General features: G+C 38.7%; 1 protein-coding gene across 4 annotated transcripts in view; it reads right to left on the bottom strand.

Moving 5' to 3' along the window:
• Positions 1-26044, bottom strand: part of pleca (plectin a) — a 267011-nt gene that overhangs the window by 161675 nt on the left and 79292 nt on the right. The window contains exon 1 of one of the 4 annotated variants that reach the window (XM_057827676.1): positions 2910-3258. The exons of the other annotated variants lie outside the window; for them this stretch is intronic. Coding sequence (XP_057683659.1) covers positions 2910-2955 — 46 coding nt within the window. The 5' untranslated portion in view covers positions 2956-3258. Of the gene's footprint in view, positions 1-2909; positions 3259-26044 lie in introns of those variants that run through there. 4 annotated transcript variants of the gene reach the window in all.

Raw genomic sequence — 26044 nt, 5'->3', positions numbered from 1 at the left:
CACAATGAAAAAACTGGTGTCTGTAAAAAAGTCACGGATATCGACCTCATAACTATCGCTTAACTGTATTTTTTTCATTACTGTCGCATTTTCCCCGATATTTTAGATAATAAATAATCGATCCAAATAAACAAAAACTGGGAAAAAAAAAACATTTAAAAGGGTAAATATATGAAAAGAAAATCATGACCATTCCTTGATGTCTGCGATTTCTGCATCGCAACCCTTGTTATATTATATGATTATTATTATATATATTATTATAATATTATGTTGTTTTATTATATTATGTCTTTTAAATGCCCTCCTGTTCAAAAATTTTCTTCCCCCAGAAATTTGAGATTTTAAGCTTTCCAATGATGTATCACACTTGCATATCGGACAAATTTGAAATTTGGCCAAACTGGGGGTCTCAGAGCGGAACTTCAAGTCACCTTAGTGTTTTCCGCAGTATATAGATGTGTGGAAAGTTGAGAATGAAGGACATTCGGGATGGAAGCGGGGAAAGCGGCACAAAGCCCAAAAAGCAGACCAGAGTGTTCAAAGCATGGATTTATTTTAACAAAACAAAAGAGGGTGTCACTGTCGTGTGTAGTCTCTGCAATGCCAAGTTTGCATATCACAGCAGCACGTCAGCCATGAATGAACACCTGAAGTGCCATAACACAGGTATCATTTTGGAGGACGACAGGAGACAACAAGCTGGCGGATCGTAAGTCCATATAATGGTTTTTTTAAATTTTTTTTTTTAATTGGAGTTACATTTATGTGCGTCGTACGACGGAGTATTAGGGGCTAATGTTGGGCTAATTAGCAGCTACGTACTTTATGTAGCGTGTTGCCGCCTCCGTCAAAATCAACAATATTGAAAGGATCTTGTGTTTTAGAATCGGTTTTACAAATAAGGAAATCTTTATTATTTTGCTTCATCTACTTCAAATTATAATCAATAGAAGAATTTATACTAATGCTTTGCTACATGCATGTAAAGTGCGTAGCGGCTAGCAGCTACATCCCCTGACGCAATAATGCGACTTTTTTTTCATGGAGCAATAGTATGACTTTAATCTCATCCTTTTTATCTATCCATCCATCCATCCATCCATCCATCCATCCATCCATCCATCCATCCATCCATCCATCCATCCATCCATCCATCCATCCATCCATCCATCCATCCATCCATCCATCCATCCATCCATCCATCCATCCATCCATCCATCCATCCATCCATCCATCCATCCATCCATCCATCTCGTATCAAGGTGCTTCACAAAGTTTTTTTCCATACTTCACTCCAGTGTTACATGACATTTATTTGCTCTGTCTGTGCTCACTCTAATGCTGAGAACAATATAAACATACCACAAAAAGAAAAGTAAGAATTGTTTTGAATCCTGTTGAAAAAGTGTTCTGAATCTGTTTACATTCTATTTTTTTTTTTTTTTTTGCGCTAGTTAATGCCATCAGAATTTGACCTCATAGTGTATTTGTGATTTATTATTGTTATTTATGTGTTTATTTGTACTTGAATTTAAGTGTTCCAAAATGTTTTTTGAATTATTAATCGTCAGCAAAAAAGTACGTTAGTTAAAAAAGCTAGTTAAAAAAAGTTGGTAAAAAAATTATTAGACTAGTCGACTAATCGTTTAAAAAAAAGTCTGCAGACTGATTGGAAGAAAAACAATCACTTAGGACAGCCTTAGTGCATATCAACGGGCACTCATCCGAGGCAAATGATTGGTTACTGGTGTGAGATTGACACATGACAACACCAATGAGCACCATTGCAGCCATTCCCTACGATGACCAACACAAACTTTACCGCCAATAATAGTGGCTTTATCCCGTGAGCTTTTGATTGTACATGTAAATAAATACTGTTTACTTCGATCCTTTTGATTTCTTCTTCTTTTATTTATTTATTAATTTTTTAGATGGCGGGCAAATCCTACTTCGTGCTTGTTTACTCTTTGGGGGTTCTGGTCCCCATTAAATGTGAAAAACGAAGGATTACTGCAATCTCATACTAGTAATGTAAAATTTGCAGTTTTTAAAACAGTAAATAAGTTAGTTATACAGTGATTAAACATAAGAACTAATTACAACGACGGTCATTAAGCAAGTAAAGAAGTTCGAACACTGGTAATTAAGTTGGTAAATTCGGTACATATAGTAAAAATAGTTAATCTGCAAATCAGCAAATTAATAAATAAATAACATATTTATTTTATATATTTATTTTATATTATTAGTTAGTTGGTTGTTAAGCAAGTTACTAGTTTGTCCATAAGTTATCTAGTTACTCTGTGAGCTATTCAGTAAGTTCGGTACTAAATTACTGACTATGTAATTTTCATGAAATATTTAACAGTCAAGTATGAGTTACAGTAGCAGTGAAGTATGCAAAAATAATGCAAACTAATCTATACATTCATAGGCAATTACAGAATTTCCATTTTTTTTCCTTTGTAGTGCTCATGATCACACCTACAGGAGTGGAGTGTGACTGCATCAACCAAAACATAAAAGTAGTTGTTCTAGTTTACCGTCTATAGTTGCACCTGATGTTTATCTACTCCTCAAAGATGCATCCAATCAAAAGGAAGACGGGCGAGGGATGGCTCCTGATTGGCCCTACACTCACTGTGATACCACACCTCTTCAAGTCAAATTCAACAACATGCGGTTCAAAACAATCACAAGAACATGTCAAAGGCTATCCATTCGCAGCAACCTGGTTACCGCGGCGATGCTGCATTGCTGCTCCGCTTTGCCGCATGCATGCAGCAGCCCTGCTTGTGGTAACAAAAGCGATGGAATGAGCTACATTCCTCAACTTTCTACAGTCAGCTGCTGATGCATTGTGGGAAAACAATGTCATGATGACGGGAATGAGGTGGTGGTACCTTTTAGAGAGCTGATCTCGTGCTGGATGGACCTGGCCGGATCCATAATCTGTGACTTCCAAGCAGCCAGGCTGGGCTGGAATAGCCTCAAACTGGGAACAAACAGCCTATTCCCTGCCTCTCTCTCTTGCTTGCTTGCTTGCCGCCTGCCTCACTCACTGTGTTGGCAGCTTAGTGTTTTTGTCCCCTCCTGCCGTGCACACAATCCTTTTCATTTGGAGAAAAAAGAAAGTGTGAAAAAAACAAGGGCAACTCCTCTGGCCCCACCCTGATGGTGCATCCTCCTCCTTCACAGAGAGCAACCTGCTCTATGCAAGGCTTGATACAGGCAGGGACTTTTCCCCCCCGCAAGTGACTCAGCATTAGCTGCACTGGAGGTTTAATCTAGCAAAAAGCAGCTAATCTGCGCATTCACCAACACTGCTGCTCTGTTTGCAAGAAAAGAAAATGTAAAAACTAGTGGCGAAATTATGTAAGTAACTGCAAAATTTGAGTATTTGTTAAATCAAAATTAAGGGATTATATTTATAAATTACCGTAATTTCCCAATATAGGCCGCACCCGTGTTTAATGCGCACCCCAAATTTACTTGTAAAATATAGGGAAAATTATTGTACCCGTTTATAACGCGCACCCTAATTTTAGCACCCATAAATAGAAGAATAAAAGAAAACAGAGCTCGTGTACAGATACAGAAATGTCATTTTACTGACTGGTGAAATACAGCACAAGCATAGCACATTGGTAGTTCAAAACATTTCCATAAACTGACAATATTTACGGTAATAATATGATTTGACAACTTCTCCAATTTACCAGAATCTAGGAGAAAACAAAACAGATGTGACTTTTCTTTTAAAGGCTGCTGTATAACTTGCTCGTTTCATTATGATGAATCAATGTTTCTTCCATGGACTGATACGGTAAAATGAAAGTGAGAACGTAAGTCGGAAATCCGTGAGAGCTCATTGCTGTCAACACGACAGTAACAATAGGAACTATTGTTATTTGGGTTTGAGTTTCCCGAGGGACAGATATACAGTAGTTGACGGACACAGGAAGTCTGTGTGCTTACGTTTGCTATGATCCGAGTTGCGGAGCTGCAATAAACGTTGACTCAAATGAGTTCAAGAAACTAAATTCTGTGCTTTATGAAGAGTGAAAAAAGCAGAATTTAACACAGACGAAATCATTCGGCCGATTAGAGTGAAGTATTACCGAAACAAAATGGTGACGTCACGTACCGTAAGGGTCGTCAACGGGTCGCCGCATACGTTTCTTCAACACAACGTGGCCGTGTCAATTAAAAAAAAAAAAAATCGGTTTATATATATATATATATTTAATATATATATATATTTCTGTCTCCATCCATGTACCCGTTTATAATGCGCACCATGATTTTACAAGTTGATTTTGGGGAAAAATAGTGTGCCTTATATTCGGGAAATTACGGTAGTAAATCAGTCACATAGTATGTTAGATAAAGACAGATATTTAAGGAGTAGGCATCTGCATTCTGTACAAAATCAAACATTTCTTATTATCATCATCATCATCGTCCACAACTGGATTCATTACTATTCATCCTTCACACAGCCGCTGAAAACAAATATCGTTTAATCCATCTGCAGGCAACTGGGAGATCATGATTTTACGTCACCGTACGGGTGTGCGCTGGTCCTCATGGGATATGTGGTCTTCCTTAAAGCAAAACGCTACCGCTTTTGTCCACCTGCATCGCTAAAATCAACCAAACTGAAAAGTTACCCAGTGTTGCTTTAACATGGCTGAATCCAACTGCTCCCTGTTAAAACCAACAAAAGGTATGGTTTTGTTTGAGCTAATATGTTTGTTCATCCATTCAGTTTAGAAGTATATTTTGCGGGAATATGTGTTTGAACGATTTGTTAAGCGCTTTGTAATGTTAGCATTTTGTAGTATTTAAGCTAGCGGACTTTTGCTATGCAAGTGAGACAATTTTTTTTTGTACAATGTTGTACTTAGAGCCTAATTTATTTTTGTTATACCGTTTGTGGCTAAGCTCAGGTATTTTTTAATTTTGTGTTGAATACATTTATTGCTCTTAACAGTGCAATTTTGCATTTTGAAGAAACACTCGGGATTTTTATTTTGTATTCGCATTTAATCCTCTTTTGAAAGCACATTCTTAGCAAGCCAAAATCAATGTTATTGCAGGCATAAATCCTTGTTTCTTTGTTTTACATCTCCTACAATTTATTCTGCAACGCATTAAATGGTCGTAATCCGATTACTTGATTATTTGAAGTAACTAATCAATAGATGAATCAACACCTGAATAATCAATAGCGGCAGTCCTAATTGTGATATTTCGCGATACATTGTATCATAAGAGTGGCGGAACAAATGTGAACAAGGCCCGGATGCGAACGGGACCCCCTGAGTGGACCATCCAACGGAGTGGGGGTGCTGGTGGACAATCCTTTGCTGTCCCTTTTACACTTTCACAGGCCGCTCAAGACAATAGTCCGGTGTGTGTGTGTGTGTGTGGGGGGGGGTGTATGTACAGTATGTGTGTGTGTGTGTGTGTGTGGGGGGGGGGGTGCAAGTGGAATTTTTTTGCGGGCTCATCCAGACAACCGGCCAAGCGGCTGGCAGAGACATTTTAACACTTAAACACTGTTTTACAGCTCCGCGCATCATTTGACCTTTCTGTTTGACCCTCCCCTCATCCAACTACGCACACTTCACGGCAGCAAACCGGGCCTCTGCCCGGTTGCGGTCCCACCCCCAGCAACCTCTCTAAATTCCGCTCCTGTACTGATATAGAATAAGAATTTTTTTACACTAATCAGTTTTGTTTTTGTCAACGATGACTATAACGAAAATATTTTGTTGATGAACAATTTTTTTCATGGCAATGACGAGATGATAACAAGCTAAAAACGTTTATTATTAAATGCGATTTTTATGTATAATTTTATTTCCGATTTTGATTGTCGTAAATGTGATTTTTATGATCTTCATGTGATGTAAAGCACTTTGAATTGCCTTGTGTTGAATTGTGCTATATAAATAAATTTGCCTTGCCTTGCCTATTGGGGGACTACAACGTAACGACACGAATGCCAGTTTTCGTCTGACGAGACGAGACGAAAATGCACCATAGTTTTTCTCACATTTCACAATGTGTGTCTGGTAGTGTCACTCATGTGACGTGTTGCGCCCACCCACCCCAATTCACCCGCTAGAGTCCTCTCCAGTCTTCCCATTGCCTGTTTTGAGATACACACGCTAAGATTAGTCCTTGTTCCTTGGCAAGAAGAGAGAATATGCAATATTGCTTTAGCCTTTGAAGGTCTGGCTGAGTGATCATCACACACAAAATGTAACTCGTATCATTAGCTTGCATTCACGTTCGTGTTAGCATCAGGCTATTGCTAACGGCGAGTGTCCTCTTAAACTCTCAGACAACCTTTTTTACATGCAGTTCGTGGCGTTCTGGTGGGTATAATTAATTTTTTTCCCCATTTTACAGACACATTTTTTTTTTATTAAAAGTCGACTAAAACTAGACGAAAATTGTCTTGAGTTTTCGTCAACAAAAAATAGACGAAGACAATCACATTTTGAGAGGACTAAAATATGACCAAGACTAATAAGTATTGTCGTCCAGAAGACTGAGACGAAAATGAAAAGGTCCGCCAAAAACAACACTGATATTAATTTATATCATTTTAAAAAGATGTCACTGTTTAATAACAGGTTGCGACCAAAACTTTCCACGAGAATAGCGTCTGTTAACTCATTGGCTACCATTAACGATGCTAGACGTCCAATTCATTTAGATGGGGACATTTGTTCATTCGGCCCTCCCAGTCAAAATGAATTGGATGTCAAGCACCGTCAATGGCAATCCAACATGAGCAGTCCTCCCGGGTTTGAATGACTGGGACGTCTATTGGTGTCAACGGCAGGCGATGAGTTAAGAAAAATTAATTTGTTTGCAACAGTGTTGCAATTATATAGTGTTGCTGTATTTATATACAGAAATGTTGCACTGAAATTTTCTCCTCGTCTTTAAGGAGGGCAAACGTTTCTATTTTCCTTACAGAAATAGCTTGTTTTTCTTGTAGCAATGTTGTTTTCGTCAAAAATGACGATAACAGATTTCATCTAGGAACAGTTTTTTTCATGATGATGACGGGCTAAAACCGTGGCTTGGGAGACTAGAACATAATGACACGAATGCCAGTTTTCGTCTGACGGGACAACAACAAATCAAAAATCCGACATTGTGTTATCACATGTTCACAATGCATGACATTTTAATGTTGTATGTAGTGCTGTCCCAAACGACTAATTTTCTCCCGATTAGTCAGCCGACTATTTTTACGATTAGTCGACTAATCTAATATTAAAACTTTTTTTTTTTTTTTTCTCTAATTTAGCAATTAAATTTTCGTTGACGCTTATCAATTCAAAAAAACATTTTGGAACACTTAAATTATTTATTAAAGTACAAATAAACACATAAATAACAATAATAAATCACAAATAAACAATGAGTTCAAATGCTGATAGAATTAACTAGTGCAAAAGAATGGAATGTAAACAGATTGAGAACACTGACTTCGCCTTTCCAACATGATTCAAAACAATTCTTCAAAAAAAAAACACCGAGCATTAATATTATAGTATAGTCTATACATTATTATAATAATTATTCATTGCCAATCAGATTTTTCATAAAGGGTGTCATTTTAAAGGTATTCTTAGTTTAGAATCTGAATTCTGAAGTATGTGGGATTAACTCCAGAAATCGTTATTTATATGACGAACATGACATGCTTTTATTTTGAAATGTTCACCGGAAGTACGTTCGCTAAACGGTTAACTTCAGCTTTACACTCCGCAAAAAAAGCCCTTTTTGTCATTCATAGATAGATATTTTTTTTCTTTCATTTTTTTCGTTTGCAAATGCCGTTAACCACGATTTTTCATGTTTGAAGGTTCACCTTTTAACCGCAAGTTTGCTTTCATGAGACAACTGCCAATGTTTTATAGCAGGCTAAAGTAGGTTGCCTTTTTCCCCCATTTTCACCTCAGTCTAGCAGTGCTAACGTTACAGTGTTTAACATAGATGTGTTTTCCTATTTTGTGTGTCTGAACTTTAATTCTACAGCGTGATGATAAGAGTAAGGAACGGGAGTCTCATATGCCATCAGCACGCACGCACCAATGTATGCACGCACGCACACGCGCAGCGATAAAACGCAGCCGTGAAAATTACCGCCCTCATTTTTATGTGCCGTGCGATAAATGGACTCATTGCATACCGTGACAGGCTTAGCAACTTCAATAAAACATGTCGTTAGTTAGTTAGTTAGATGGACTTACGCTTTCCCCGCTTGCATACAGAGCGTCCGACATTCTGAACTTTCCACGCATATATATTTTTTAACCCTTCATTAACGGATTTACGTCATCGATGACGTCGACTATGTCGACTAATCGGGACAGCTCTAGTTGTATGTGGAGTACGTCAGCTTGCGTTGTAGCAGTGTTTGGGCCATGTCACTCATGTGAGATGTGCTGCACCTCTCCCTCCTCACCGGACTTTAGGATGTATCTCAAACTAGGCTGCACTCCATCTTAAAGCATCTTGGCAAGAGAGAATATGCAATGTTGCTTTAGGCTACGTCTCCACTAGGATGGATAATGGCCTTAAACATGTAATTAGTTGGACTATACGGCATGTCGGCTACACTAGTATGCCTATTATCCGGATCCGGATAATGTAGGCGGGTAAAATTACCCGCTGCTTAATATGGACTGCTGTCTCCGTACAACAATCGGATACTAATGCCATCGCCATTTTTACTGCGGCATGACGGCATCGTAAACAATGGAGGAGGACGATCACGACGTGGCATTCCTGCTCCTCTTTTCTTTTCCACACATTTTTCTTCAACATTCAAGTACATCTCAATAATATTCTTCAATTCAGTGCCCATTTGTGGTCCACCTATCGCAGATGACGTGGAGATGAAGGTTTTTTACAGAGCTTGTCCCCCACGTTGTTTCCGATCTGCCAGTTCCGGGACTGGCCCTTGCCAACTCAATGCCGACCGAACATGAGTATATAAAAATGCGTAGAGGAAAATTAAACCCCAAAAAGTGACCTGCGTGGTACCCCCAGTCAAAGAGGCGCGCGATCAGTTTTTTTCCATGACATTTCTGCCTGTCAAAACTGTCGCCACTTCCATGATCGCCACTGTTATGCACAAGCACTCCTGGGTGCGGCTTCCACGGAATATACGCAGCGCTAGGGGTGTCAACAATAATCGATGGAGCGATGCGTCCCGATGCGGGGCATGGACAACTCGTTTCGATGCGGGCAACAAGCCGAATCGATTCAGCGTCATTTTAAAATATATAAGTACGTTCAAAAATCTTCCCTGCGCAATTCCAGTGATGCAACGGATTTGGTTTCCCCATTTGTATTATTATTCTCATGTTTCATTTTTTTACACACCGCATAACTCTGGTCAAGTTTCCAACCTCGAGGAAGCCAAAATGTCTCCAGATGTCTGCTTTCAATGTCTTAGGTGCATCAATAATCTTTCTCGCTCCCTCTTTCTCCACTTCGCACATTGTTATGTTATGTCCTACCTCGGGTTGGGCCCAAAATGTTAAGCATTCACATTTGGGTCGGGTCGGGCTGCGCGCCGGACTAATAAATTATGAAAAAAAAAAAAAGGGATAAAACAGAGAGCAGGCTCTCTGTATTGTGCATTTCCTTGTGCATGCACATGAACGCCGTGGCCCGCATTTTTATGTTTTTTTTTTTTTTTTTATATTAAAATTTCCCAGCGTTATTTCGTTGTGTAAATGCTTTTATAATGATCATAAAATAGTGGACTATTTAAACATGAGGAAAACTTGCGTTTTTTCTGCCAACTCAAAGAAATGAAAATAAATTGCTGCTGCTGCTGCGTTTTTTTTTTCGCGTCACTCCCGGGCTGGGCCTGCAAATCTAGTTAATTGATCGGGCTCGGGCCGGGTCGGGCTTCAATACCAGCGGACTGTGTCGGGTCGGGCTGGATTTTTTAGGCCCGATCTAGCCTCTATTGCACATATATAGTGGGCTAGGCCTACATTTTACTTTTGTTCTACATTGCAATTTAGTTGATGTTTTGTTTGCAACTGAACTGATCCCTGGATTGATATTGCGATAAAGATGCTGCTGCACCACAATATTTCCTTTGTCGTTTTCTTTAATATTTACTTGAATATTTTTATTGATGGGTCGTTGTGACTAAAATACAGTGACTGTTATTACTGATTTTGCACAGGAGTTCAGATTTTGCACTGTGTGAAAGGCTGCTACTGTGTTTAAAAAAAATGAGAAAGCCCTGGTCTCATTCAAAGCACTAATTAAATGCTGTGATCTGTTTTTTTTTTCAATATAGTATATATCTGAAAGTATTTTCATTTGACTTCAACCAGGAGTGACACAAGAGCCAATAAAAAGTTGTTGAAAAGTTGTCTGACCGCTTGTCTTGCCTCATGATTCACGAAAAATATGCTTTGTTTTAGAATTTTAATGCATCCCAGGCTTTAATGCATCGCGATGCATTGCCGAATCGAACCAAATCGAATCGTGACCCTCTGAATCGAATCGAATTGTGGCCCTCCGAATCGTAATCGAATCGGATCGTGAGGGCAGTGCCGATGCACACCTCTATGCAGCGCCACACCATAGGCTTCTATTTGTTATTTTCCAAGTGGTGAGAGCGCAACTGAGCATTGATTGTAACATCCAAAATAACAATGTCAGGCATTCGTTGTTTTCTAAAGATTTATTTCAATCACAACTTGGCAACTGCTCATAAAAGCAGAATGTGCTCTTCCTCCACTTTTGCTTCTGCGTGATGCGTTCGATTGTGTTCATGAAAAATACAGTGATCACAAAATAATGACAGTCTAGAAGATGTAGTAATTCTGAAATTTCCCGCCGGCGAGTATTGCGTTTCCGGTTTAGAGGTAAACCGCGCGGGCGATGATGTAACATATGAGGCTGCTCCTTTTAACGCATGCGTAGTTTGCGCAAATGCAGGCGTAGCTTGCAGAAGCAGGGGGGCCTTAAACGTAAGTGTGGACAGGTATAGAAATAGTCAGCAAAATACCCTGGAGAAAATTATCTGTCCTCGTGTAGACGTAGCCTTAGTCTTTAACGTTCTGTGATGAGTGATTGTCAGACGCTAAATGTAACTCTTAGCATTAGTGTAGAATTTGCGTTCGTGTTAGCATTAGGTTCAGAATGACAAGCGACCTCTTAAAATTCTGGCCAGTCTAAAAGCAGAGTCACTTGGCTTTTCTGGTCAATAAGTCGAGACGATGTTAAATGCTTCGACAGTTTTTTTTCTTTGGTTTGTGGTCTTGTTAGAAACTAAAACTTGACGAAAACGAAAACATTTTGAAGTGATTAAAATATGGCTAAGACTAATAAGTATTTTCGTCCAAATGACTCAGACAAAAATTAAAAGGGCTGCCAAAAACAACACTGTCTTTTATAGACCCATGTATAATTGCTGTATCGCCAAATTGTGAGATCATCGTTATCGTCGCCCTTTCATCGCTAATTGTATCTGGAGGTACCCACCCCTAGTCATGAGACTCAGCTTCCAAAAAAGGCGAACTTTTTTTTTTCTTTTTACTGTTCTTGTATTAAATAAAGGGATTAATCAAGAATCTATGACAACCACATGATTGCCTGGATGATGTTTTTAGTTTGTTCAGGACAGTTCATTGTTATAATGTAATCAAATGTTCTGTGTTGAGCTGCAAAACAAGTTTCACGGCTGATGTGTTTTAGAAGCTATCCAATCAGAATGATGATGGAATGTTATAACATGAACTCTCAAAAATAAAAAATGAGTCACCTGGAAGTTTTTTTTTCCTTTTCTAACAGGAAATTGAGAGAAAACAAGCTTCAATCATTGCTCACACAAATTTTGGAACAAAAAAGCTCACAAAAAATATGTACAACTGCATCTTAATAACTTCAAGGTGATAATTTGAAACATTGTCAATGTCAATGTAAACAAAAAGAATTTACGCCCTATTAAACAATCAATAACTGCTTGTTGGGCACCGATCCAGTTCTCAGGCTAAGATTGATAACGTCTGTATGAGGGGAAAAAATAGACAACACTCCAAGGAGTTTAACTACACTTTATTTGAGTGTGTTAGGGCCGCAGCTATCGATTATTTAGGTAATCGATAAATCTATCTATTATTTAGTTCGAATAATCGAGTAATCGTATTTTCGCACTTTTATTTCACAGGAGCAATAAAAGAATTTAAAACTAAATTTAAACACCTGAGTTTAGCCTTAAATATCAAAATTTAAATGAGGATCCAAGTAAAACAAAAGAACAATTGGCCAACTTGCATAGCAAACGTCCACTAGCTTAAATGTTATAAAATGTTTAGCTTTTTTTCCCCAATGCTCTAACAAATCATTTAAACACATATTCCCACAAAACACCTGCTAAATATACTCCTAAACTAAATAATGAATGCTTAAACAAACATATCAACTCAAACAAAAACATATAGTGGGGCAAATAAGTATTTAGTCAACCAACAATTGTGCAAGTTCTCCTACTTGAAAAGATTACAGAGGCCTGTAATTGTCAACATGGGCAAACCTCAACCATGAGAGAAAGAATGTGGAAAAAAAAAACGGAAAATCACATTGTTTGATTTTTAAAGAATTTATTTCCAAATTAGAGCGGAAAATAAGTATTTGGTCACCTACAAACAAGCAAGATTTCTGGCTGTCAAAGGGGTCTAACTTCTTCTAACGAGGCTCCACTCGTTACCTTTATTAATGGCACCTGTTTTAACTCATTATCGGTATAAAAGACACCTGTCCACAATCTCAGTCAGTCACACTCCAAACTCCACTATGGCCAAGACCAAAGAGCTGTCGAAGGACACCAGAGACAAAATTGTAGACCTGCACCAGGCTGGAAAGAATGAATCTGCAATAGGTAAAACGCTTGGTTTAAAGAAATCAACTGTGGGAGCAATTATTAGAAAATGGAAGACATACAAGACCAATGATAATCTCCCTCGATCTGGGGCTCCATGCAAGATCTCACCCCGTGGCATCAAAATGATAACAAGAACGGTGAGCAAAAATCCCAGAACCACACGGGGGACCTAGTGTATGACCTACAGAGAGCTGGGACCACAGTAACAAAGGCTACTATCAGTAACACAATGCGCCGCCAGGGACTCAAATCCTGCACTGGCAGACGTGTCCCCCTGCTGAAGCCAGTACACGTCCAGGCCCGTCTGCGGATCGCTAGAGAGCATTTGGATGATCCAGAAGAGGACTGGGAGAATGTGTTATGGTCAGATGAAACCAAAACAAAACTTTATGGTAGAAACACAGGTTCTCGTGTTTGGAGGAGAAAGAATACTGAATTGCATCTGAAGAACACCATACCCACTGTGAAGCATGGGGGTGGAAACATCATGTTTTGGGGCTGTTTTTCTGCAAAGGGACCAGGACTACTGATCTGTGTAAAGGAAAGAATGAATGGGGCCATGTATCGAGAGATTTTGAGTGAAAATCTCCTTTCATCAGCAAGAGCATTGAAGATGAGTCCTGGCGGGGTCTTGATTCCAAACACACAGCCAGGGCAACAAAGGAGTGGCTTCATAAGAAGCATTTCAAGGTCCTGGAGTGGCCTAGCCAGTCTCCAGATCTCAACCCCATAGAAAATCTGTGGAGGGAGTTGAAAGTCCGTGTTGCCCAACGACAGACCCAAAACATCACTGCTCTAGAGGAGATCTGCATGGAGGAAGGGGCCAAAATACCAGCAACAGTGTGTGAAAAGCTTGTGAAGAGTTACAGAAAACGCTTGGCCTCCGTTGTTGCCAACAAAGGGTACATAACAAAGTATTGAGATGAACTTTTGGTATTGACCAAATACTTATTTTCCACCATGATTTGCAAATGAATTCTTTGAAAAACAAACAATGTGATTTTCTGTTTTTTCCCCCCCGCATTCTGTCTCTGATGGTTGAGGTTTACCCATGTTGACAAACACAGGCCTCTGTAATATTTTCAAGTGGGAGAACTTGCACAATTAGTGGTTGACTAAATACTTATTTGCCCCACTGTACCTTCTGTTGGTCTTAACAGGGAGCAGCTGGATTCAGACATGTTAGACGAGTTAAGGCATATTCACTGTTGCCACTAGAGGGCGGTGTATCCACCCAAATCAAATGAAACTAAATGGAACACTTTCAAAACAAACCATTACAACATCACTCTAAACGAATCCTCGAAGCAGCAAAATTTGAGTCGAACCTTTGTTCTAATCGAATTACTCGAGTTAATCAATTAATCGTTGCAGCACTAGAGTGTTTTCACTATATCTGTCCATTTTAGATGTGGCGGAAAACACAGACAAGACTGAAAAAGCTGAAAAAGGTTCTGCTCTTGTACCCCTCTTTAAAACAAACTGCTGTATTTTAAGCCAAAAGAACTGTTGTGTTTGATAGAACGATACATCTATATGCTGCCATTGCAGATTCATTGTGTATTAAGCCCCCGAACTATTTTTAATTTGTCTGTTTTACCCTGGAAACCCCCGTTTACAGACGTCGCGCAACCGCTTTTGTTTCAACCCAGCCATAAAAAGAATATATTTATTATTTGAAATGTCTGTCATTTTTAGTGTAGAATCAATAATTGAAAAAAAACTTTTAAACAAATTTCGTCACAATGAAAAATATGGTGTCTGTAAATAGGTCATGGATATCTACCTCATAACTATCGCTTAATTGTATATATGTATTTTTTTGTTACGGTCGCATATTCGCAAATATTTTTGATAATAAATAAATGATCCATACTTAGAAAAATTGAAAACATTTTTTTAAAGGCTAAATATATGAAAAAGAAAATCTCAACCTCTCCTTGATGTCTGGGATTTTTGCATGGCGACCCTTATTATATTACCATGTTTCACCCATAAAATCCCCCAAAAATCCGGCTGTGGCCATTCACAGCTGTGTCTTGACACTCAGTGATACATGCTACATGGAGTTTTTGGATCGAAAAGAGGTAAGTACGTGATAATATCTCGTTAAAATCATGGCGTCTTTAATTATGCTCTCTTATGCTCTCGCCTCCAGTGAGGATTTTGCTGTTTAAAAACAAAACGATTTTTCAAAATGCCCTCCTGTTCAAAAATTTTCTTCCCCCAGAAAGTTGAGATTTTAAGCTTTCCAAAGATTTATCACACATGCATATCGGACAATTTTGAAATTTGGCCAAATTGGGGGTCTCAGAGTGGAACTTCCAAGTCACCAGAGTGCTTTCCGCCATGTACATTTACAATATGAAAAAGCACGTTCTCTTCAAATAGGCCACTTTGAAGTGCCTTATTGTCCGCCATGAGTACACGCATGTCACCATAGGAAATATTCCAGCCACATAACTAAAGGCTATCAGCATAGTAGAAGATGCTCACTCCCTAATTTCACAGATGAAGAAAATCCTTGGGAGAGGTCTATCCTGATTAAACGTGGATGACTTGATTGAAATGAGGGTAGAAAAGCTGACAGCGCAAAGTGCATTCATCGCAGATTTTCTTTTAAGCAGAGCTAGACGGAAACGGAGGCCGAAGCCGAACTGGGCCGGCTGACATTCCGCGCGTGAGTCAGGCTCGCTGTGGCGTGCCTGAGCCTGCCCGGTGTTAGCGGCGTTACCACCATTGTTGTAAGGATGAGCAGCCAGCAGACATGCAGAAATGTTTGCCGTTTACATCATTAGGTCTTGGTGAAGCAGCTTGTAGCTCATTAAGCAGTGTTTTTTTCTAACATCCTGTTCTGACGTACCACAATGTGTTATTCAGAAGTGTTTTATACCGTGTTCTGTCCAAATGTACTCTCTTAAATTAAGGTACACCTAATGAAGTGCCCGATTTAAAGGGCGTATGACACTAAAAAGCATGATTATTTCATATTTCACGCTGTGTTTTATGCTCCTGAATGAGATGGACCGCTTGGATGTGTGTGGAAGCGATTGTTTTATATATTCAATGTTTGAATCCCGGGCTATGAAAATGAGTAACTTCCAGCTCCAGTCTCGGGTTTAAGACAAATGTGAATGTGACGTCACCCGGGTCAGCATCTCACAATACAGCATTGCTTTATAGCATGCAGATGGACTGCGGATTCAGTTGATTTTGTGGATTAATTTATTTTTCGTATCACGCCAGCCAAAGCTGCAGAAAATTGTTGCTGCACCAGGGAGAGGCGTGTGAGCCTTTTTGAGTTTCAAAAGGTTCCCATTCACCGCGGATATTGGCTAAAACAAGCCGGACTACTGTGGGACCATTGGACTTACAGTGAGGACAGCTACAGCTTATAGTCCTGTGCGGCTTATGTTTGAATAAATGCCGTTTTCTTGTCAAATTTGGTGGGTGGCAGCTTATAGTCAGGCGTGCCTTCTAGTCCAAAAATTACGGTATTCATTTCTATATTTTTGTCCTTGTGACTTCATTTGGAGAAGATCAGAGTGCAGCTCTCAGCTTCTTCACTAAAGCAAGGTCAATGCAGAGAACATAACATGAAAGTGGGCGGGAGCGGTCCAGTAAAAACCCTGCCTGGCTGCCACACACTCATCTCCAAAAAGAAAGCAATCTACTAACATCAGACTTACAAACATAAGTGTTAACTACAAGCCTAATAAAGTCCTTATGTAGTGTAATCCATTTCCACCATTATTTATTTATTCGTTTATTTATTCCACGCAGCTCTCCCCAGCTGCAGTTGTTCATCTGAGTAGGACGAGCAAGCAAACCACCCTAGACTCAGTTGTCCAGTCAATTGGCTGACAAACTGACATGTGATCAGCATATGTGGTTAGCTCAGATTATTATTTGATAATTTTGATAATTATTTGAAATTTCACTTTTTCTGGAACAAGAAAAAAAGAACAAAAGAACTTGTTGAATTAATGTGATAAAAAGGACAATACAACGGAAAATTGATCACATCTTTAAGGGAAAGAGGAGAGTTGAGGAGGCTTATTTTATTTGCTCTGATGGGGACGTTTAGAACATCTTCCATGTTGATGTGCACATTTTGACACATTTTTGTTCATTTATGTTAGGCAACTTATTTCCTAATACTTTAAAAAATTCAATGTTGGCGTTATTTTAAAAGATTAATACATCTTTAGAATACATAAAAAATTGAAAACATTTCATTTGCATGATATAAGTCGGTTGTACTTTTTTTGTAATGTTTTACTCATATTTTTATTATTTAAAATAATTAAATCAAATAATAAATAAATAATAAAGTCATTGTTCACATTAATGCCATTTTAATGTACATCCTATGTTTTTAAGATATGCTCTAAAGCAGACATGTCCAAAGTGCGGCCCGGGGGCCAAATGTAGCCCGTGGTCAAATTTCATCCGGCCCCCAGCCTCTGTCATAAAATCAATAACGTCTGGCCCACACACAGACTTAATAAATTGGTCAACAGTACTGCTACCAGCATACATATGAAGTAGCTTACACACTAAATGCTGGTCCTCATTTACCCACTAAAAGGCAGCAGCACTCTAAGGAACATTACCCAGTGTGACCCTTTACTTCCAATTTTCTAAAATGGCGACAATCAACAAAAAAGAAAGTTGACTGCGACGGCCAGCGCTTCAAGGATAGGTGGAAATTGTACTATTTCTTCACTAAAATACGCAACAACTGTGTCTGCCTCATTTACAAAGAGACAGTCACTGTTTTTAAAGAGTTCAATGTTAGGCGATATTACCAAACAAGACACTCTGACATGTACGACAAGATTACAGGGAAGATACGCAGCAAGAAACTGAAGCTAGTTTAACTTCACAGCAGCAGTATTTTGTAAGAGCCCTAGAGTCGAGAGAGAACACCACAAAGGCTAGTTGCGAGATAAAATTTGCTTAAATATATTGTTCTACGTAAAGGACGTCAGGCAAGGTCGGCCCCCCACATTTTTACCACACCAAATCTGGCCCCATTTGCAAAACGTTTGGACACCCCTGCTCTAAAGTAATTCAAATTTAGGTTTTGCATTTAGATATCTGGGAAAATATTATTAGGAGAGGTTGTGAAGGCCGGGGCAGATTTTCGCGAATCTGAGGCACTCGAGAATTTCTGTCCTAGCTTTTAATTGTTCTATTTTTAATAAATGTATTTAGCTTAAGCGATTATTGCTTTCTTTTTGTTGCTGAATTGTGTGTCATCATCTCTTGTTCATTATGAGAATTAAATATCGTGTAAGACAAAAAGATTTTTTTCCCTTCAATATAAATTAGAATTCTATAAATATAATAAAAGATGAATAATTTATTCTCAACTAAATTATTCAAGAAAACAACTGGATGAAATAAAGTCAATGTAAGATTATTCATGTATTAAAATGATTTATTCAGATTTTTGCGTGGATGTTTTTATTAATGGCTAATAACCATTTATTTGAAAAAGGTCCAAATATGTATGTAAAATTATTTCAAAAATATTTCAAGCCAATGATTTAAAACAAAAATGAATAAAAACTAATCAATAAATGTCATTTTAAAAAGATTCATTTTTAATTTAAATGAAAAAGGAAAGGTGTAAGCACACTAAAATTTAAAATAATAGACAAAAAGAGCACAATTTTTTAAAAAATAATAATAATAAATTAATTAAACATGAATTTACCAACCTGTTTGAGAAGGTTAAATAAAGCATTTGCAACTGAACATTTTTTCCATTTTATTTAAATCAAACATTTACAAATACACTAAAAATAAACCTGCATTTTAACATGTTTTGAAAAATGAAAATAACTTGGTCTTGTGCATGCACGCTCAGTGGGCCGGTTTGAATAATGAGGCCATGGCACACATGCCCTATTTTGCCCACCACTGCTCGATTCTGTCCCCAAGAGGCAATGTGCAGGAGCAAAACTCCTCCGTGTGACAATAAACACTGACCACCATGAGGGCAAAACATTCGTTTGTTGTCTCAATATTTGTGTGATGAGAAGCAGTCCAGAAACAGACTTTGATGGTCGTGTTTAAAGACGTGATTTGACCTTTCAGCAGCTTCCACTCGTAAGTCTGTTTTTAGGATCGGGTGGTGGGGGATTGCATAATTAATGTCAGCTGTTGCTAAATCTCAGAATCGGGATTGGCGGAAGAAGACATTAAATCTCTGGCCCGACAGTCCCCTCATCCCAGATCCATTTCAGACTACACTTCCACGTTGGCTTCTTATCAGCACCAGTTGGGCACAAGTGATGAGACACAGCTTTAAGAAGTCTTTCACATTTCACTTCTTTTCTTGTCCCTGAACTTTTACCCATCTTTGATTACTACCCGTACATTTTGCTTCCTTTGTACTTGCACAGAATGTTTAAAACTCCTACAAAGTATAATTTATCTGCTGTTGGACAGCTAAAGATCGTTTTCACGTGCTACCGTCAGGTTTCGCATGAGGTCGGGAAGGTTGTGCGCTGATCCAAAGTGGAGTGTTAGTGTCAACATATGCGGAGATAATTTACGAGCAAAACCTCTGTCAGAGGGGTCAAGTCACTCCCCCTTCCCTATCTCGGCTATGCCACTACAGCATCTTAATTCATTCACAGGCTTGCAACTTAAAACAAAGGTATATTAGGTTACAACTTGAATTTTTGTTTGCAATTTAATGGGGAAAAATGGCTCTTTACTATGGAGGACCAAATAGGCCAGAATGATGTATAAATACATCTTTAAATAAATACTGAAACTTGTCATTTAAGGGAAAGTTCAGAATTTTTGACATCAGGCTTAATCTTCAAGTTAGCGAGGCTTTAATTAGTTGGTAGAGTTAATAAAAAAAAAAATTTAATCTGTGTAGTTTGTTAGTTATTTGTTAGTTTCAGGGCTCTGGAGTGGCTAAGCTAGTGCGAGTCAATTGGGCTAACTTAGCATACCAATAAAAAAACAACATCAACAAGAATTCTAGCCACTTTCACCCCTGATTATAATATATTCATATGGGAAAAGCCCGCTCGACATACGACCATTTTGACTTACAAACAAGGTCCTGGAACGAATGAAATTAAAATGTAGATGTACCACTGTATACAACCCCTAGCAAAAAGTATGGAATCACCAGTCTCACTATTACCTTACATGTAGCCCCATATCATCAAGGACTGAGGGAATTTTGATGTCTTCTTCAGGCAGTCATCTGTGTAAAGCTCATTGGAACAGCACCGAACAAAAGTTCCAGCACCATCACCTTGTCCAATGCAGATTCTTGACTCTTGACACTTTGTCCAATGCAGATTCTTGACTCTTGACAAGATGATGATGCTGGTAGAAGTTTTGTTTTGTGCTGTTCCAGTGAGATTTACAAAAATGACTGCCTGAAGAAGACATCAAAATTCCCTCAGTCCTTGATAATATGGGGCTGCATGTCAGGCAAAGGCATTGGGGAGATGGCTGTGGTTAAATCTTTAATAAATGCACAAGTTTACATTAAAATTTTAGACAGCTTTCTTATCCCCTCAATTGAAAATATTTTTGTCATTTTCCAAGATGGCAATGCATCATGCCACAGAACTGAAACCATTAAAGCATTCATTGGAGAAAGACTCATCCAGTCAATGTCATGGCACTGCAAATAGCCCAGATCTCAACCCGATTGATAACCTGTGGTGGAAATTGAAAAAAAAATGGTCCACAGCAAGGCTCCGACCTGCAAGGATGATCTGGCAACTGCAATCTAAGAGTTGGCACCAAATTGATGAAGAATACTCATCAAGTCCATGCCTCAGAGACTGCAAGCTATCATAAAAGCCAGAGGTGGTGCTACTAAATATTGTAATTTCTTTGTTTCTCGTGATTCCATATTTTTTTCCCTCAGAATGGAGTGATTCCATCTATATTTCCCTGCACTTGCTCTATAAAAGTAACATTTACTGACCACCACAATGTTTTTATTCATTTCTTTTAGTGTTTCTGAATGCTAAACAGTTGCACTTTTAAACTAATTCATTATTTTTTCAAGCTTTTTATCTGAGTTTGTTGTACATGATAAAATGTCTAAGTGAGTGCTCGTCCGAGACTGGTGATTCCATACTTTTTGCTAGGGGTTGTATTCATGTTGGTGCTGCAACGAAGAGCTGATATGACACCAACGACTTCCAATATACTCCTCTGCTTTGCACACTGCATGTTCTTGGTCAGCTGGTCCCACTTCAACGCCATCAGTAAAGTCTAAAATATCTCTAACCAAACCCCAAAGAAAGTTGAAGTATATCCTACAGAGCCTCCATGTGTTGAAAGACTTCAGACGACAACAATCGATTAGACTTAGATCAGTGTTATGCATCCAATTGCAACACACCTGATGCACCTGCCAGCTATCTCAACTCATCGCATCCACAAACTGCAGCACAAGTGTATGCGTGTCACTATTTTGGACTTGCACGTAAGTGATCTGAGGGAAGCACTGCATTAAGGGTTGAGTTTGTATCACAGGGGGGCTTCTACTGTATACACACACTGTCAAAACAAACTCATCAGGTCGCCGTTTTAGTTTCCTGGCATTTGCGCGCGCACACACACATTAATCCAGTACACACACAGAAACGTTTGACCACAGCTGTGTATTTCAAAGTGTGTATTTCAGGTGTCTAAGAAGAGGGCGAGGCACATTGCATGCTGGGATTTATTTAGACCGCTGAGTCTAAATGCAGTGCAAACAAGGAGGGTCTATTTGCGTTTCACTTTAAAATCTAGAATAGCCTGAAATAAAAAGCTACTTTAATTTTTAAATATTTATGGTACCAACGAAGGTCAACTTCTGCTATGTACTAAAGTGTATATACAGTGGTACCTCTACATACGAATTTAATTCGTTCCAGGACCTTGTTTGTAAGTCGAAATGGTCGTATGTCGAGCAGTATTTTCCCATAGGAATACATTATAATTCCATTAATTCGTTCCAAAGCCTAAAAACATACACTAAATTCTTAATAAATACTGCTGGCACTGTTACAAATGGCAATTAAACATAGAAAAACAAATAAGTTATAAATAAATAATTCAGAATAATATAATAAGAAGAAGAAGAATTAATAATTATTCCTGTAAATAATGTAACGAATCGGATTCTAATATGGCGGACACTTTTTACTGTCCCTGAACGCACCGCGAAGCTGACGTCTCAGTGAGATAGGTCGGTGCGGTAGAGATAATACTTTCGTTTTCTTGAGAGCAGTCAACTGCTTAAGACAATGGGCGTTTTGTGTTGGATAAGTTCTTAAATAAATGATAAAAACGTGACGAAGCTGGCGATTTCCTTGGCAATGTTACCACAATCATAATTGTCACCTTAACTTATAAATAGTGGCGAACGGTGGTCGGAAGAGGACCATGGAGCTGTATTGTTGAGCCAGTTCAGAGACGCGCACCCCAAGCTCATATTTTTCTATAACTTGCATCTTCATTTCAAAGGTAAGCATCACTTTTTTCCTTGTTTCTCCAACTGTATCAACTTTTTTTGAAAACTGTGTTGATTTCTCACACAAGAAAATCCACCGTGCGTTCGTTTGCAGTGCTGTCATGTCGTCGTATTTCGAGCAACTCGTCGGATGTAGAAACAAATGGCGGCTCAAATTTTACGTCGGATGTCGAAAAGATCGTGTGTCGAAGTGATCGTATGTAGAGGTACCACTGTATTTTCTCTTTTAATGAGAATACATGTTGGCTGAACATGTATGGTACATGGTATATTATAAAGCCACTGATTTTAAAAGTGCATACTGTATTTTAACAGGTCAAAATGCATCTCATTTATTATCGTATTTATTAAGGCTGTCAAAATTATCGCGTTGACGGGCGGTAATTGATTTTTTAAATTAATCACGTTAAAATATTTGACGCAATTGACGCTCAGACAAATTTAAATGACAGTACAGTGAAAATTGTGTTTATGGAGTTTTTCCGCCCTCTGCTGGCGCTTGGGTGCGACTGATTTTATAGGCTTCAGCACTCATGAGCATTGTGTAAGTAATTATTGACATCAACAATGGCGGGCTACTAGTTGATTTTTTGATTGAAAATTTTACAAATTTTATTAAAAGGAAAAAATTAAGAGGGGTTTTAATATAAAGTTTCTATAACTTGTACTAACATTTTTCTTTTAAGAACTACAAGTCTTTCTATCCATGGATGGCTTTAACAGAATGTTAATAATGCTAATGCCATCTTGTTGATTTATTGTTATAATAAACAAATACAGTCCTTATGTACCGTATTTTGAATGTATATATCCATCTTGTGTCTTATCTTTCCATTCCAACAATAATTTACAGAAAAATAAGGCATATTTTATAGATGGTTTGAATTGCGATTAATTACGATTAATTATTTTTTAAGCTGTAATTAACTCGATTAAAAATTTTAATCGTTTGACAGCCCTAGTATTTATATAAGTACTATAATTGTAACCATCACTGGTTACTTCATTAAAGCAACACTAGGTAACTTTTCAATCTTTATAAAATATTTTCATAACATTTGTGATGACATGTCGACAACAACTACCGTAATTTTTGGACTATAAGCCACTACTTTTTTCCCTCATTTTGAATCCTGCGGCTTACAGTCCAGTGCGGCTTATTTCTTGATTCATTTTAGTGAATATGTAACACTTCATTTGACAGCGGCGTCATAAGATTGCCATAAGACATATGACTTTATCATAGGCATTAATGAATGTAGATGTCATTAAGTGTCATCCGGCAAATTATGTCACTAACTACATTTATGTCCAGCTCAGAATTTTTACATCCATTCAAAAGTGAGATAATTTGCTGCATGAGACAAAATCATGTCCGTAACAAGCATTCATTATTTCTTATGGCAGTGTCATGTCATTAATTATGATGGTCTTATGACAGTCTTGTGGCGCCACTGTTAAATAAAGTGTTATCAAATTCCATAACCAGCAATTAATGAAACAACTAGAACAGTAACCGAGGAAATAATTAGCACAGAACATGAGTTCTGATTGTTCTTTTTACATCTGTAGCGCTGCAATGCATACTAGAAGGCATGTTGGAAGACAACAATGTTGACAGCAGGTTGCAGCAGAGGTTGATTGTCTCCCCTAAGGGAGTAGTGATGGCCAAATGAAGCTTTTTGAAGCAATGAAGCTTTTCAGCCAATTGGTTCAAAGCTTCATGGTGGTTGATTTCGTCTTATGACAGTCCTTTGATACCACTGTCAAATAAAGTGTAAAGTGAGGACAGCTGCGGCTTATCTATGAACAAATTCCTTTTTCATATCAAATTTGGTGGGTGGCAGCTTATAGTCAGGTGCGCCTTATAGTTCCAAAATTATGGTAGTTGAATGACACCTCTTATTTCTTGAGGGGGTCTGTATTGCTTTCACCGGCACTAACTAACTTCGAAGAAATTGGCAGGAAATCTGTTGCACAAAAAACTACAAATGTGGTGTGGTTTACGGGATTCGTCCCTTCTCCCTTTTATTATGAAGACAGAAGTTGATGCGAACGCTTTCGCACAAATTTTGCAAAGATGGCAGAGCAACAAAAGAAACAAAAAGTTTTGTCTGAGGAGGGAATAAAAGAGGCTACCAAGAATAAAAGGACACTCAAGAATAAACATTGGCCCGGCTTTCATTCACTGGCGTGATGCCCTCCCCCCCAACCAAACTCGTCAGCAACAACGAGTATGGGCGGGGGAGGGGGTCAGCCATCGTCATATGCTATTTTTTAACCACAACTGAATTCATTATGTTATCACTATTCATCCTTCACACAGCCGCTGGAAACAGATGTGTCGTTTAATCCATCTGAAGGTGACCGGCAGATCATGATTTTACGACACTGTGCGGATGTGCGCTGATCTTCATGGGAAAAGCAGTCTTCCTTAAGGCAAAACGCTACCGATTTAGTCCACCAGCATTGTTTAAATCAACCAAAACTGAAAAGTTACCTAGTATTGCTTTAAGGACACCTCTAATCGATACACTGTATGAAATACTGCAGGTGTACTTAATGGCATGTGTACATGAGAACATTGCAGTAAACGTTGCAATAATTTTGTGCCCAGTCATTTTAAAGCTGAATGTGTTGATGATTAATGTCTGTTACTACTTTCACCTGCTGCAATAATGTCTTGTGAAAAGACAGCTGGTGTGTTAATAAGATGTTCACAGTGACTAAGAACAACACTCACCATGGTGTCGAGGTGGTGAAAAGTAAACAGTTATCATTAAGTGAGAGTCCTTAAGGTGCCTATGACAGCAAAAAGCATGATTATTTCATATTTCACACGGTATTTTATGCTCCTGAATGAAATGGACCGCTTGGATGTGTATGGAAGGCTGGAAGCTATTGATACATTTATTCAATTTTTTTAATCCCGCGCCATGAAAATAAGTGATTTCCTGGAATGACGAAGAATGCGAATGTGACGTCAACGGGATAATCATCTTCAGTATACAGTCAATACTACAGAATGCAGAACGACTGATTCAGCTGATTTTGCGGCTTATTTCATTTGTTTTCCGCATCACGCCAGCCCAATGTGCTGCAGGCTTTTGTTGCTGCACCAGGAAGAGGTGTGTCAGCCTTTTGGGGTTTAAAAAGTTCCCGTTCATCCCAGATAATGGCCAAAACAAGTCTGACAACTGTGAAACCATTGTGAGGTGAGTAAGCTACGTGTTTTATATTATGTCAAATACTGGGATCATGGCACACGTTTTAATAAGGAGGTGGCTTGAATTCTGTGGGTGTAAATATTCCCTGTCCACCAAGAAGGCCACAAGGCCAACGACCGGCGGGTTGTTGCACACAATGGTTGCCGGCTGATAAAGGCCTGCCCGCCGAGAATGCGCTTTCCTCGGCTTGGCCATGAGCAGACCCAGCTCCGACGTCGGCCAGTTTGGCTGGCCGATCCAGCCTGCTCGGTCCTATTCCCGTGCCTGCCGAGAATGCGCTTTTCTCGGCTTGGCCACGAGCAGACCCCTGCTCCGATGTCTGCCGGTTTGGCTGGCCGA

Source organism: Corythoichthys intestinalis, chromosome 22 (assembly GCF_030265065.1).
Source record: "Corythoichthys intestinalis isolate RoL2023-P3 chromosome 22, ASM3026506v1, whole genome shotgun sequence".
NCBI classification, from domain to species: Eukaryota; Metazoa; Chordata; class Actinopteri; order Syngnathiformes; family Syngnathidae; genus Corythoichthys; species Corythoichthys intestinalis.
This window is presented reverse-complemented; position numbering and strand designations above follow the sequence as displayed.